The 13,751-nt window shown below is 38.3% G+C and overlaps 1 protein-coding gene across 4 annotated transcripts in view; it reads right to left on the bottom strand.

The window, feature by feature from the left end:
• Positions 1-531: 531 nt before the first annotated feature.
• The window catches only part of RXYLT1 (ribitol xylosyltransferase 1), a 32,400-nt gene continuing 19,180 nt past the window's right edge, over positions 532-13,751 (bottom strand). For all 4 annotated transcript variants that reach the window (XR_016216836.1, XR_016216835.1, XM_008256732.5 and 1 more), the window contains 3 exons: positions 6,316-6,630; positions 4,774-4,944; positions 532-961 (listed from right to left, as the gene is read on the bottom strand). Coding sequence is in view for 2 of the 4 variants with exons in the window: in XM_008256732.5 (XP_008254954.1) it covers positions 544-961; positions 4,774-4,944; positions 6,316-6,630 (904 nt within the window). In the remaining 2 variants the exon portion in view is untranslated. The remainder of the gene's footprint in view (positions 962-4,773; positions 4,945-6,315; positions 6,631-13,751) is intronic.

Genomic DNA, 13,751 nt, shown 5'->3' with positions numbered 1-13,751 from the left:
GCACCAAAATAATTGTATCTTCTAATGCCATTTTCCATGAACTTTTTTGAAATACACTTATACATTGTGGATTAACTACATCTAGCTATTAACACATCCATTACCTCATATGGTTATCACTTTTGTGAATAAGAACACTTGACATCCACTCTCCTAGCCTTTTGCAAGAATATAATACATTGTTTTCAACTATAGCCATTAGGTTGTACAACACAGCTCTTGGGCTCATTCTTCCTACCTCTGCCCAACATCTCATGAATTCCCACTGCCCACCTACCCCAGCCATTGGTGTCTACAATTCTACAGGGTGGGTTTACATGGGTGACAAAATTTGATTTGTATTGAATCATGCAACTTTGTAGAAATAAATCTGAGTGACATTTTACCTTCATTTTTAGCTAGCACACACAAGGGAGTACTTGGTCAAGATTATATACATAATCTGGAGCTTATAAGGGCACCTTAAAGAACATTTATAAAGAGACAAACATATAACTGGTACTTAAAAAAAATCACATCTGAGTTCCAAAGGATAATTAACAGTTAACCTTTATTTTTCCTTAAAAATGAACTTTCTAAAATACTAGTAAATTTCATTCTCAGCTGTGTTTTGAAGTTCCGATACCAGTGTAGTAACATTTTTCTTCTTTGAATCTTTTCATATAAAATTAGATTTTTCTCTTTTTCTAAAATAGCAGGAAGTTCCTTCCAGTCTTTAATAAAGATAAAGGGAGCACCCATGGACTTGAGTAGCTGCAGAGGAGCATTGGTGTGAACAGACGTATTCCCACAGCTGCCAGCTGTCATCACGTCTTCCACCACAGGGATGGAGCCATAAGAGCAAGCCTCGTATATTCTGTAACATTCTGTGTTTACACCTACTGGGCACAATGTGAGGTCACTATGAAGCAAGGCGTCTTGGTACTTCTTAAGACTTTCAAATGTTTCTTGAGGTGGCCACCTACAAAATCAGAAAGACAACTGTAGCTCTCACTTTACTAAGCATATCTTTCATGAAGGAAAAGGTTTTAACTTTTTGGTTCACTCCCAAAATGGTTACGACAGTTGGTATGGACTGGGTCAGGCCAAAGCCAGGAACTAGGAATTTCATTTGGGTGTCCCGTGTAGGTGCAGGGGTCCAAGTACTTGGGAAATTCTCTGGGGCTTTCCCAGGAATGCGAGGCAGGAGCTGGATTGGAAGTGGAGTAGCCAAGACTTACCAGCACTCTATCATGGGATTCAGCATCAAAGGCTGTGGCTTAACCCACTGTGTCACAACACTGGCCCAGGTTTTAACTTTAATGTCAGTTACAGGAACTAGTGGTGAACACACTACAGAAACGATAGGCATAAGATATAATCTAAAATCTTGGCCCAAATAAACATTTTATAGTTGTATATTTAGAAAATCTCCTGGTCACCACAGAATTTCTGAATGACTAACATTAAATCAACTCATATTTTTAGAGTGCCAGGTCCTTCCTTGTCCTCATGCAATTTATCTTCTAGTTCAAGTGATGGAGATGGACAGTAACCAGTAATTAATAATCAGTAAGTTATCTAGAAGGTATTAAATGTATAATGAAAAATAAAGCAGAGAACTGGGGTGGTAATTTCCAGGGGGCAGGGGGTGGGAGGTGGGCAGGGTTGTAGTCTTAAATTTGTGATGAGGAAATGTTTCACTGGGGTAGCCTCTGATCAGAGTTGGAGGTGAATGAGCTATGCACATCTTGTGGGAGAACACAGCGTAGAGCAAGCTAGAATGAAGGCCATGGGACTGCACATGCCTGCATGGTTAGGATCAGCAGTAAAACCAGGCTGGCTGAGGCAGAGAGGGACAGGAGCAGATGATAAGGTCTGAATGGTCACAGGGTTCTGATCAGAGGCTGACATGACCTGAATCAATCTGGCTGTTGAGAATGGACTGCATAGGCGGACAAAGGTAGAAGGTCACAGATCAGTTACAAAGCTAGATATTCTCTCCAGACCATTCCTATCTTCTCAGTGAAATAAGCAATAGGGTTATAGAGTAAGAGAAGTTAGGGAAAGATGTGTTAGAGTGCAAGAGAGAAAACCCATGAAGCAGCCTTCCAGGAGAACAGGAGCACATATGGACAACACATATGGAATGTATGACTGGAGCACATATGAACAGGAGCACATATGGAATGTATGACTGCTGGATCCTGAGGTTCAAGGTCATGTATTTATATCAAGAATTAGTACCTTAAAATTTTTTAAAAAATCTTTAACGATTTATTTATTTAGTTGAGAGGCAGAGTTACAAACAGAGAGAGGGAGAGACAAAGAGAGGTTTTCCATCTGCTGGTTCACTCCCCAGATGGCCACAATGGCCAGAGCTGGGCCAATCTGAAGCCAGGTGCCAGGAGCTTCCGCCAGGTGTCCCATGCCAGTGCAGGGGTCCAAGTACTTGGGACATCCTCTACTACTTTCTCAGGACATCAGTAGAGAGCTGGATAGAATGTGGAGCAACCGGGACTTGAACTGGAGCCCATATGGGATGCCAGCACCGCAGGCAGAGGCTTAACTTACAAAGCCACAGTGCAGGCCCAAAAGTGTTCAGCTACATAAGTGCAGGGATGGAGGAGGCAGACAGCTGGTTTAACCATAATTAGTTAGGGCTGGCTAGATTAGGGAACTGGGGAGTTGAAGGTATATGCAGGTAATGACTGATTGTAAAATTTAGGTTGATTAAGAATAGTGGAGAGAATAGAGTGAAGAATAATTATAGGGCAGTAGGAACAATGGCTTCTAAACCTCAACTGAATTTACTGGAGTCAAATTATTACAGGGAATGATCTGGATGACCTTAAATGGATGCGATATGGGCAATGACAGCGTCTAGGAAATGACCATGATACAGAATGGCTGAACTCAGGCCCAGATTACTGAAGAAAAAAGACAAAGGAACTCATGACCACGGTAATGGAAAGACTACCTGTGTAGATTTGGAAATGATCAAGAATTAAGACCATGCTAGTGTCAAAGTGAGTCTGAAAGTCTGAACTCTTCAAAGAATTAAGGAGATAAATCCAAGGGTCAATTTGTGATTTCAGAGACTAAGGGTAATGGTTGATTTTGTCTGCTGGCATGAGACACAAAATTGGGGGTATTAGGGAAAGAAAGGGGAGAATGGTCTAGAAGCAGCAATGAGAACAACCACTTGACCCCTGACTCACTGGGACAACAGGAGTTATTAGAATTATTCTGTTCCTTTGTTATTTTTACACTGTCCTCATTCATTTCACTGTAGAGGTAATGACTGCTATTTTCCTCTAACATGCTAAGTACAATCTTCATTCAAGGTCTTTGCACTTGTTCTCTTGGCCTGGCCCACTCTTCTCCCAAATATACCCCTTGTATCTCATTCAGGCCTATGCTTAAATATAACTCTGTAACAATGACTTCCTTGGTTGTTTGAAAACAGAAATGCTCCACCCCAAGTCCCCAGCCATCTTAATTTCTTCTGCTTAATTGTTCACAGGGCATGCACCATTTTGGACATATAATATACTTTACTTGTTTGTCTCCTCCAATAAGCATTTAAATGTCAGGAGGGCATGGATTCTTTGTTCACTGCTGCATTTATCCAGGATAAAACAATTTCTGGCTTTTGGAAGTTGCTCGGCAAATGCTGACTGGATGAATATAATCGGGTTATACTAACAATATAGCTATCAGCATTCCGAAAGAGGTATCTACTGTGATTAAAAATCTATTTCTAGATCTAGAGGGATATTTTTAAGGCATCGTTTCTGCTTTTTATGTCATTTGTTTATTTTAAAACTTTGCAGGGGTGGGTGTTGTGGTGCAGTGAGTTAAGCTGCTGCTTGGGACGCCTGCATCCCACATGGGATGGTCTGGCTCACGTCCCAACTGCTCAGCTTCCAATGTAGCTCCCAGATCATGTGCTTGGAAAGCAGCAGATGATGGCTCAGGTACTTGAGTCCCTGCCATCCACATGGGAGACCTGGATGGAGTTCCTGGTTCCTGGCTTTGGCCTTGCAGAATTCTAGATTTTGGAGGTGTTTAGAAAGTGAACCAGCAGATGTAAGATCCCTCCCTCTCTCTCTCTTATAAATAAATTCAAATAAATATTTTAAAATAAATATTTAAAAAAATGCCTTTAGCTTATTCAAAAACAAGATAAATGTTTCTTTCCAGTTAGTTCTTTTACTCCATGAGCATCTGTTTTATGACTATGTAGAAATGAAAAAAAGTTTGCCCTATTAAGTCTATTAGTTCATTTTCCATCCATCTACCCATCCACCCACTCACCAATTAGGTTGCCCTGTGCAAGCTGGTCTTGTGTACATCTGGGGAACACACAGCCCTGTCCTTACGAGAGTGTCAGGTTCCTGAATATTTGAGGAGTACTGCAGGCAAGTTGTGGAACACTAAACTGCTCTGCTGAACATCTCATGGACAAACTGAAGAACCTGGTGACATTTACGATCTCCTGTGTGCCAAGTTGGACCAATAAATATCACTGAGAAAACCCTAACATGATATTTGCAAATGACAGTTACTAGTGTTGCTCTTCTAGATGAATTAGAGCCATAGGAGATTCTCCCTATTTTAAACATATACAACCGAGTAGTCTCATTACAACTTTAATTACTAATGAATTTTTTGGGGGAATGACTGTACAGTGGAGTTAACAATGATTCTTTGGAAACTTCTGTGATTCCACATAAAGCAACCCTCAGACTGGAGAATAAAATGGATGATTCAAGTAAACATAGAACTTACTGTTCTCTTGTTGAAACCCAGCAACGTTTACTGTACTCATCTTGTTTCAAAATGTCCATTAGTGCCTGTCGAGATGAATTTTCATAAATTGTTCCTAAGAAATTACATAAGTAACGCCTCTCTTCATACACAATTGACCAACTGGTCTCCACCAAAGGAAAATTCCGGTATCTATAAAAATAAATACATCTGAGTTAATGTATGACATAGTTGTGGGCAAAATCCCCATACCTCAACCTCTTGGGTAGCATGATGTGTGGAGAAGAGACAATGTATGATTTATAAATTTCAAATTGTTATTTCTACCCTTGATTTGTTTATATATTTTTGAAAGATTTTTTTTATTTACTTAGAAGGCAGAGAGAGAGAGAGGAAGAGAGAGACAGAGAAAAAGAGAGATTGAGAGAGAAGTCTTCCATCCACTGGTTCACTCCCCAAATGGCCAGAGCCAGGAGTCAGGAGCTTCTTCAGGGTCTCCCACATGGGCCCAAGCACTTGGGCCATCTTCTGTAGCTTTCCCAGATACATTAGCAGTGAGCCAGATCAGAAGTAGAGCAGCCAGGATTGGCACTGACGCCCATACAGGATGCTGGCATTGAAGGCTGCAGCTTTACCTTTTACACCTCAAAGCCAGATCCTCTACCCTTACTTTGAAAATGTCCCTAGACCTACTGACTTAAAAAAAATTTCACACTGACATCTCTTTGAAGAGGTCATAGAGATTTTGGACCTAACATTTTCGGCATCCTTTAGCTCAATTTAATCATTCCACATTTTAATCATGTATCAAACATATTACATTGTACTCCAAAAGCATATACAATTCTTTGTCCATCAAAAACTAAAAGTGTCCACATTGCCAAAAGGCTCTTGGAGGACAAAACTGCCCTCGATTGAGCACCACTGACCATAAGAAATATACTGGCCTAGAGTTAGATTATGTAGTGTTACCGTGAAAAAGTAAAATGGTTCAAAATATTTTACAAATATGGGCTCTTCTTCAGGGATAGGTTTTACAGAGGGTCTTAAATCAATTTACTACTAAAGAAAGACTCTGTGTTATTAAGTAGACCCCTCCATTTATAGAACAGATTTGCACAAATTCAGTTCCAAATCCAAGGGGACAGTGTGCTCATGCTATATAATCCTGTTTTTATTTATGTTAATTTTTTTGAGTCCTAACTTATACCAAACCCATTACTTTTTTTTTTTTTTTTTTTTTTTTTTAAGAAAGTCTGCCATTCTCTGCTAAATCTCTCTCCAGGGCACTCCTATTAAGCTTGAAAACACATCCTACGTCTTGAGACTTTAAAACAAACAAAAGTTTATTCATTTTCTCTCATAAATGGATCAGATACTCTAAAAACATGATTACTGTTACTGAAGTAAAGATCATTCCTTATTTTTTTCTCTGGGAAACACCGTAACAGGCCTCAATGATCCCAGAAGAACTAAATACACTACAATTTAAAACACAAACTACCTGATTCAGAAATTGAAGACATAAGAGTCTACAGACATGTAATCTTATTTTCTACTCACGTTGCTACTCCTAAAGGCCACTGGAAAACATCCACGTTATTAATCCAGGGACTGTCATAGGTCAGGAAAAGCAGTTCCACAGGGCCTCCATTTCTCTTGAGGAACTGGGTTATCCAGTCATTTTCACAATATTCATTGCCAAGCAAAACAACTGCAAGATGCTGGAGTTTTTGAGTTTGCACTAAATTTTGTGCATAAAGTAACCACTGGGTGGCATAAAAGACCTTTGTTTTTTCTCTTCCGTTTAAAACAAGTACCACATTATTCACATCAATGGAGAAGTACCCTGGGGCTACTGCTGGCCCAGTGATGAAGCTGTTAAAAAAAAAGAGAGAGAAATGTAAAACAGAATAAAGGTATTTAGCATCAGACTGTTTTAAAATCATTTTACACAAAACTCTATACTGAGATTTAATCAATATTATTCCTAGAACTGAGACTCTGTAACACAGGTTTTGCCAACAATTCTGGATGCTGACACATGGCTGTAGAGTAATGGAAGCTTTAGTTGCAGACAGATCAGTGTGCAAATGATAACTGGAAACAAAGGAGGCTATTTAAAAAAATTTTAACCATATTTTAACACTTCATGAAGGTCAGGTCTTCAAAACACAATGTTGAAAAAAAAATCACACCTCAGAACACTCACAAAATATGACAATTACATGAAAATTTGAAAAAAAATTATGCTCATACCTTTCTCTGAAGGGAGGAGAGAACCTCCACTTTGACTATGACCTTGTCTAAACAAGATAAGAGTCGGAGAACTCAGAGGGCTTCCATAGCCTTGGAAACTCATGACTAGAGCATAGGGAGATTACTGATGCCATAGACAGGAGTGTCAATTGGTAAAGTCAACAACATGAGTCACTGTGCACTTACTCCTCATGTAGGATCTCTATCCTTAATGTGCTGTACATCGAGATTTAATGCTATAACGAGTACTCAAACAATATATTTCACTTTGTGTTTCTATGGGGGTGCAAACTGTTGAAATCCTTACTTAATGCATACTAAACTGATCCTCTGTAAAAAAAAAAAAAAAAAAAAAAATTATCAATTCCCAACTTGACTCTCACTGGGATTAAACATGACAATAGGTCTGCTCTGATTTCATCATCATTTTAAAAAATCATCTATTATTTTTCACTTTATGTTTCTGTGTGGGAGCAAACTGTTGAAATCCATACTTAATGTATACTAAGCTGATCTTCTGTATATTAAGATAATCGAAAATGAATCTTGATGTGAATGGAAGGGGAGAGGGAGTGGGAAAGGGGAGGGTTGTGGGTGGGAGGGACGGTATGGGGGGGAAGCCATTGTAATCCATAAGTCGTACTTGGAAAATTATATGCATTAAATAAAATTTAAAAAAAAAACAAAAAACAAAACAAAACAAAACAAAAAATTATGCTCATGTACCTGGTACCAGTATAAACACACACACAAATTTGAATGAGATGATACACATCAAATTCATGGTGATGACTCCTCTGAGAAAGATGAAAGGGGTTGGAGAACAATATCAAGACTCATGTTTGGTGGAATCATTTAATTCTTTTAAGAGGAAAGTTAAATGTCTGAAGCAAACATGAGGGAAAACTAGACTTTCAGATGGGTATATGGGAATTTGTTCTATTATTTTTTAACTCTGTTTAAAAAAGTTTTCATACAATGAATAGATGACTCAGATTTTCATGTTATGCACTGTCTAGAACAACACTTAAGTATTTTCAACTAATACATACTAAACATAAAAAAATCCTATTTAATTCATCTTAAAATTAGTCACACTGGTACTAGATTCTTCACATCCTGCTTAAACCATTTATTTATAACTCTTGGAATTTAAAAACCTCTTGCAAAAAATATGCCCAAAGCTTGCTTTTATTGCTTACTACTGTTAAGAATAGAAACTAATATTTGTTAAATGATTTGCTATCCTTAACATATGAGCCCTTGGCAGGTGTTACCACTTAACTATAACAACAACTCTGCAGGATACATTACTTCTCCATGTTGAATTTGGGAAACCAGGCATTAGTATTTGATAAAACACAACATCCTTTCATGATGAAAACTCTAATTGGGTACAGAAGGAACATTCCTCAATATGGTCAAGGCAATTTATGACAAACCACGGCCAGCGTCCTATTGAATGGGAAAAAGTTGGAAGCATTCCAAATGAGATCTGAAATCAGACAAGGATGCCACTCTCACCACTGCTATTCAATATAGACCTGGAAGATTTAGCCATAGCCATTAGGCAAGAAAAAGAAATCAAAGGACTTCTAAAATTCATAATAACTGCAAAAAATTTAAATACCTGGACTAAATTTAATCAAGGAGGTGAAAGATCTCTACAATAAAAATTACAAAATATTAAAGAAACAGAAGACACACAAAAAATGCAAATATTTTCATAGATTGGAACAATTAATATCATATTATCAAAATATCTATACTACTGAAAGCAATTTACAGATTCAATGTGATCCCAATCAAAATATCAACAACATTCTTCTCAGATCTAGGAAAAATGATGCTAAAATTCATATGGAAAAACAAGATACCCCCAACTAACTAAAGTAATCTTAAACAACAAAAACAAAGCTGGAGGCATCACAATACCTCATTTCAAGACATACTACAGGGCAGTTAGAATCAAAACAGTCTTGTTCTGATACAAAAAAATAGACACGTAGATCAATGGAACAGAATAGAAACCCCAGAAATCAATCTACATATTTACAACCAACTAATCTTTGACAAAGAAGCTAAAATCAATTCTTGGAGAAAGGACAGTCTCTTCAACAAATGGTGCTGGGAAAATTGGATCTCTGTGTATGAAAGTATGAAACAAGAATCCTATCACACACTTGATACAAAATCAACTCAAAATGGATCAAGGATCTAAATCTATGACCTGATACCATCAAGTTACTAGAGGAGAACATTGGAAACTAGACCTATACCTTACATCTTACACAAAAATCCACTCTAAATGGATCAAAGACCTCAATCTATGACCTGATACCATCAAATTACTAGAGAACATTGGGAAAACTCTGCAAGACATTGGCTTAGGCAAAGACTTAGAAAAGACCCCCAGAAAAACAGATAAATGGGATTACATCAAGCTAAGAAGCTTCTGCACTGCAAACACTTAACAAAATCAAGAAGCCACTGACAGAATGGGAGAAAATATTTACAAACTATGCAGTTGATAAAGGATTAATAACCAGAATTTACAAAAAGCTCAAGAAACTCAACAACAACAAAGCAAATGATCCAGTTAAGAAATGAGCAAAGGACTTGAAGAGGCATTTTTTCAAAAGAGGAAATTCAAATGGCCAACAGAAACATGAAAAAATGCTCAGGATCAGTAGACAGCAGGGAAAATAAAAAATAAAAACTATTCTCCTACTAGTTTGGTTTGCTGTTGTCTTTCTAGATCCTTGAGATGCACTGATAACTCATTTATTTGGTGCCTTTCCAATTTCTTGATGTAGGTACCAGTTGCTATAAATTTTCCTCTTAGCAGTGCTTTTGCTGTATCCCGTAAGTTATGATATATTGTACTGTCATCTTCATTTGTTTCCAGAAATATCTGATTTCTCTTTTGATTTCTTCTATGACCCACTGTTCATTCAAGAGCATGTGTTCAGTGTCCATGTGTTTGCATATGTTCTAGAGAATCCTGTGTTGCTGATTTCCAGCTTCATTCCATTGCAGTCTGATGCAAGACATGATTTCGACGTTTTTGAATGTGCTGAGACTTGCTTTATGGCCTAGCCTGTTGTCAACCCTAGAGAAAAATATGTGTACTGCTCAGAATGTGTATTCTGTATATGTAGGATAAAAAGCTCTGTAGATATGTGTTATGTCCATTTTGTTGATAGTGTCAATTAACTGCTGTTTCCTTGCTAATTTCCTGTCTGGTTGATCTGTCCATTGCAGAAAGTTGGGTACTGAAATCTGCCATTAGTATTGTATTTGAGTCTATGTCTCTCTTTAGATCCCTTAACATTTCTTTTAAATAGCTAGGTGACCTCTAATTAGGTGCATATACATTTATTATACTCACATTTTCATTTTGAACTAATCCTTAATGATTACATAGTGCCCTTCTGTTTTAACAGCTTTTGTGTTAAAGTCTATTTTTTTTTCTGATAATTAGGGTGGCTACACCAGCTCTTTTTTGGTTTCTGTTAGCATGGAATATCTTTTTCCATCCTTTCACTTTCAGTCTGCATGCATCTTTGTTGGTAAGATGTGTTTCTTGCAGGCAGCAAATAGATGAGTGTTGTTTTATAATCCATTCAGCCATTCTGTATCTTTTAACTGGAGAGTTGAGGTCATTCACATTCAAAGTGACTATTGACAAATAACCTCTTTGCCTTGCCATTTTTCTTATAAATATCCTATTTTTTACTTTGGATTGCCTTTGAATTTTTACTGGGAGATTTCCTTCCTTTACCTTCTTCCATAGTGATGACCATGTTTCTGTGTTTCTGTGTGCTGCCACATCTTTAAGCATCTTCTACAGGTCTGGACGTGTGGTAACAAATTCTTTCAATTTCTGTTTGTCATGGAAGGTCTTTATTTCAATTTTATTCATAAATGAGAGCTTTGCAGGGTACAGTATTCTGGGTTGACAGTTCTTTTCTCTTAAGACTTGTAATATATCTCACCATTCTCTCCTAGCCTTCAGTTTCTGATGAGACATCCACTGTGAGTCCACTTGGAGATCCTCTGAAAGTAATCTGGTGTTTCTCTCATGTACATTTGAGAATCTTTTCTTAATGTTTTCCTGTGGTGAGTCTGATTACAATATGTTGTGGTGAAGGTTTTTTCTGGTCATGTCTATTAGGAGTTCTATGTGCTTCCTATACTGGGTGGCCCTTTATTTCTCCAAATTAGGGAAGTTTTCTGTTATTATTTCAAAAGGAAAAAAAAGGAAGTTTATAGCAATAAGTACATTCATTTAAAAATATTTTAAGTAAATAACCTAATAATATCTCAGGGACCTAGAAGAGCAAGAACAAACCAAATCCAAAATTAACAAAATGAAAGAAATAATAAGACTGTGGGGAGCAACTGAGATTAGACTAAGTTACTGGAATTAAGACTTATTCTATGCATCTGCTCTCCCACAATATGGCGCTGGGGAGGAGTAAACTTCTACGCAGCTGCCTCTCGCCAATTTGACTGATAAGCCGCAGGAGCTGATCCTGCTCCTGATTGGAGGAGAACAGCATGCTCGGCGTGTGGGCAGCAGTTGGGATTGATGGAAGAGGATTATAAAGGAGGAGAGAGACAACATGCACGAGGAACATCCAGATAACACCTGAGCAGCCCCTGAGAGAGCCGGCCGGCAGTGTGCCGCTCCCCCGCGGAAGCGGGGAAAGTGGCAGGGGGAGCCGCCCCTCCACGGAGGTGGAGGGGTCGGCAGCCAACCCGGGAAGGACCAGCAGCAAACCCGGGAAGGGCCGAGCAGACGAAAGAACAGCGCAGGGTCCGGTGTCGTTCCTCTGTGAAGAGGGGGAGCAACAAAGACCAAAGTAGAAATAAATAAAATAGAAATTACAAAAAAATTCAAAACATCAGTGAAAGAAATAGTTGGTTTTTGAAAGGTTAAAAAATCTTCAGCTAAATTAAAGAAAAAATATTCAAATAAATAAAATCAGAAAAAGAGACATTAGAACTGATACCACAGAAATATAAAAGATCATTAGGGACTATTATGAACAACCTGTGAGACAACAAATCTGAAAATAGAGAAGAAATGGATCAATTCCTAGATTCATGTTACCTACCAAAATTGAAGATGAAGGCACAAGAAAACACATGCAGCAATCAGTCCCACTAGTGCTCTCCTGTAACTGGAAGTGCCTCCAGCTGGGGAACTGGAGTCAATGGTTTATCAGTATGCTTTATTCCATTCTTTAAAAAAAAAAAAATAGGGCGGGGGGAGTATTTACTTGAAAGGCAGAGTTAGAGAGACAGGTCTTCCATCCATTGGTTCACTCCCCGAATTGCCAAAGCCAGGAGTTAGGAGATTCATGTGAGTCTCCCACATGGAGAATGAGAATGTGAGAGGGAGTAAGAAGAAGGGTTGGAGCTTGGGTGGGATTTATCACTGTATTTCTAATCTGCATATATGAAGCACATGAAACATGTATAACATAAATAAACTTAAAAAAAAAAGACTTATAAGGGGATGAAGGCCTGGATTTTAGGTGGAAGCCATAAAGATGGAAAATACAGAGCAAATGTAAATGTGGTAAGGTTCTTTGATGGTCATGTATAAGTGGGGTCCCATGGGCATCTTATACTTTGGTGTCCATCTTTCCCAAATTGGGAGTTTTCAGTTGTTAATTAATTGAATAGGGATGTGTGTATGTGTGTGTGGGGGTATGTGTGGCTTTTCCCTTTTCTTCACCGTCTGAGACACTACCCATCATCTCTGCCAAATGAATATCTGCTTTTTATTTTTATTTATTTATTTATTTATTTATTTATTATCTTTTGACAGGCAGAGTGGACAGTGAGAGAGACAGAGAGAAAGGTCTTCCTTTTGCCGTTGGTTAACCCTCCAATGACTGCTGCGGCTGGCGCACCGCGCTGATCCAATGGCAGGAGCCAGGTACTTATCCTGGTCTCCCATGGGGTGCAGGGCCCAAGTACTTGGGCCATCCTCCACTGTACTCCCGGGCCACAGCAGAGAGCTGGCCTGGAAGAGGGGCAACTGGGACAGAATCCGGAGCCCCGACCAGGACTAGAACCCGGTGTGCCAGCGCCGCAAGGCAGAGGATTAGCCTAGTGAGCCATGGCACCGGCCGAATATCTGCTTGTTTAATAAAAGCTTCCTCCATCCTTTAATTTTTTTTTCTCTAGGATATTTCAAAAGATCTGCCTTCAAATTCAGATATTCTTTCTTTTGCTTGTTCTAGTATGTTGTTAAATCTTTCAGCTGTATTTTTTATTTTACTTCTCAAGTTCTCCATTTATAAGATTTAAGTTTTTAAAAAATTATATTTGTTTTACAAGTTTTATATATTTCATATATACAGATTTAGTAACACAGTGGCACTTCTCCCCCCATATTCTCCCTCCCACTCCCACTCCAACCCTTCTTCTTCCTCCCTCTTGGACTCCACTTTTAATTTTTACAATGATCTACTTCCAGTATACTTAATGATTGTATAGTTACCCCTACTCTAAGTGAAAGAGCTCAACACATAGTACGAAACAAAACAAAACAAAAGAAAAAAAAAACACTGTTCCTCAATGGAAGAGACAAGGGCTATAAGAAATCATCAATTCTCAATGTCCATTTCACTCCAATACAATACATTTCAGATACCCTATTAGTTGCCCCAAATCAGGGAAAACATATGGTATCTGTCTCTTTGGGAGCTGGCTTATTTCAC

Source organism: Oryctolagus cuniculus, chromosome 11, assembly GCF_051225735.1.
Source record: "Oryctolagus cuniculus isolate XC-2025 breed Fujian yellow rabbit chromosome 11, ASM5122573v1, whole genome shotgun sequence".
NCBI lineage: Eukaryota > Metazoa > Chordata > Mammalia > Lagomorpha > Leporidae > Oryctolagus > Oryctolagus cuniculus.
This window is presented reverse-complemented; position numbering and strand designations above follow the sequence as displayed.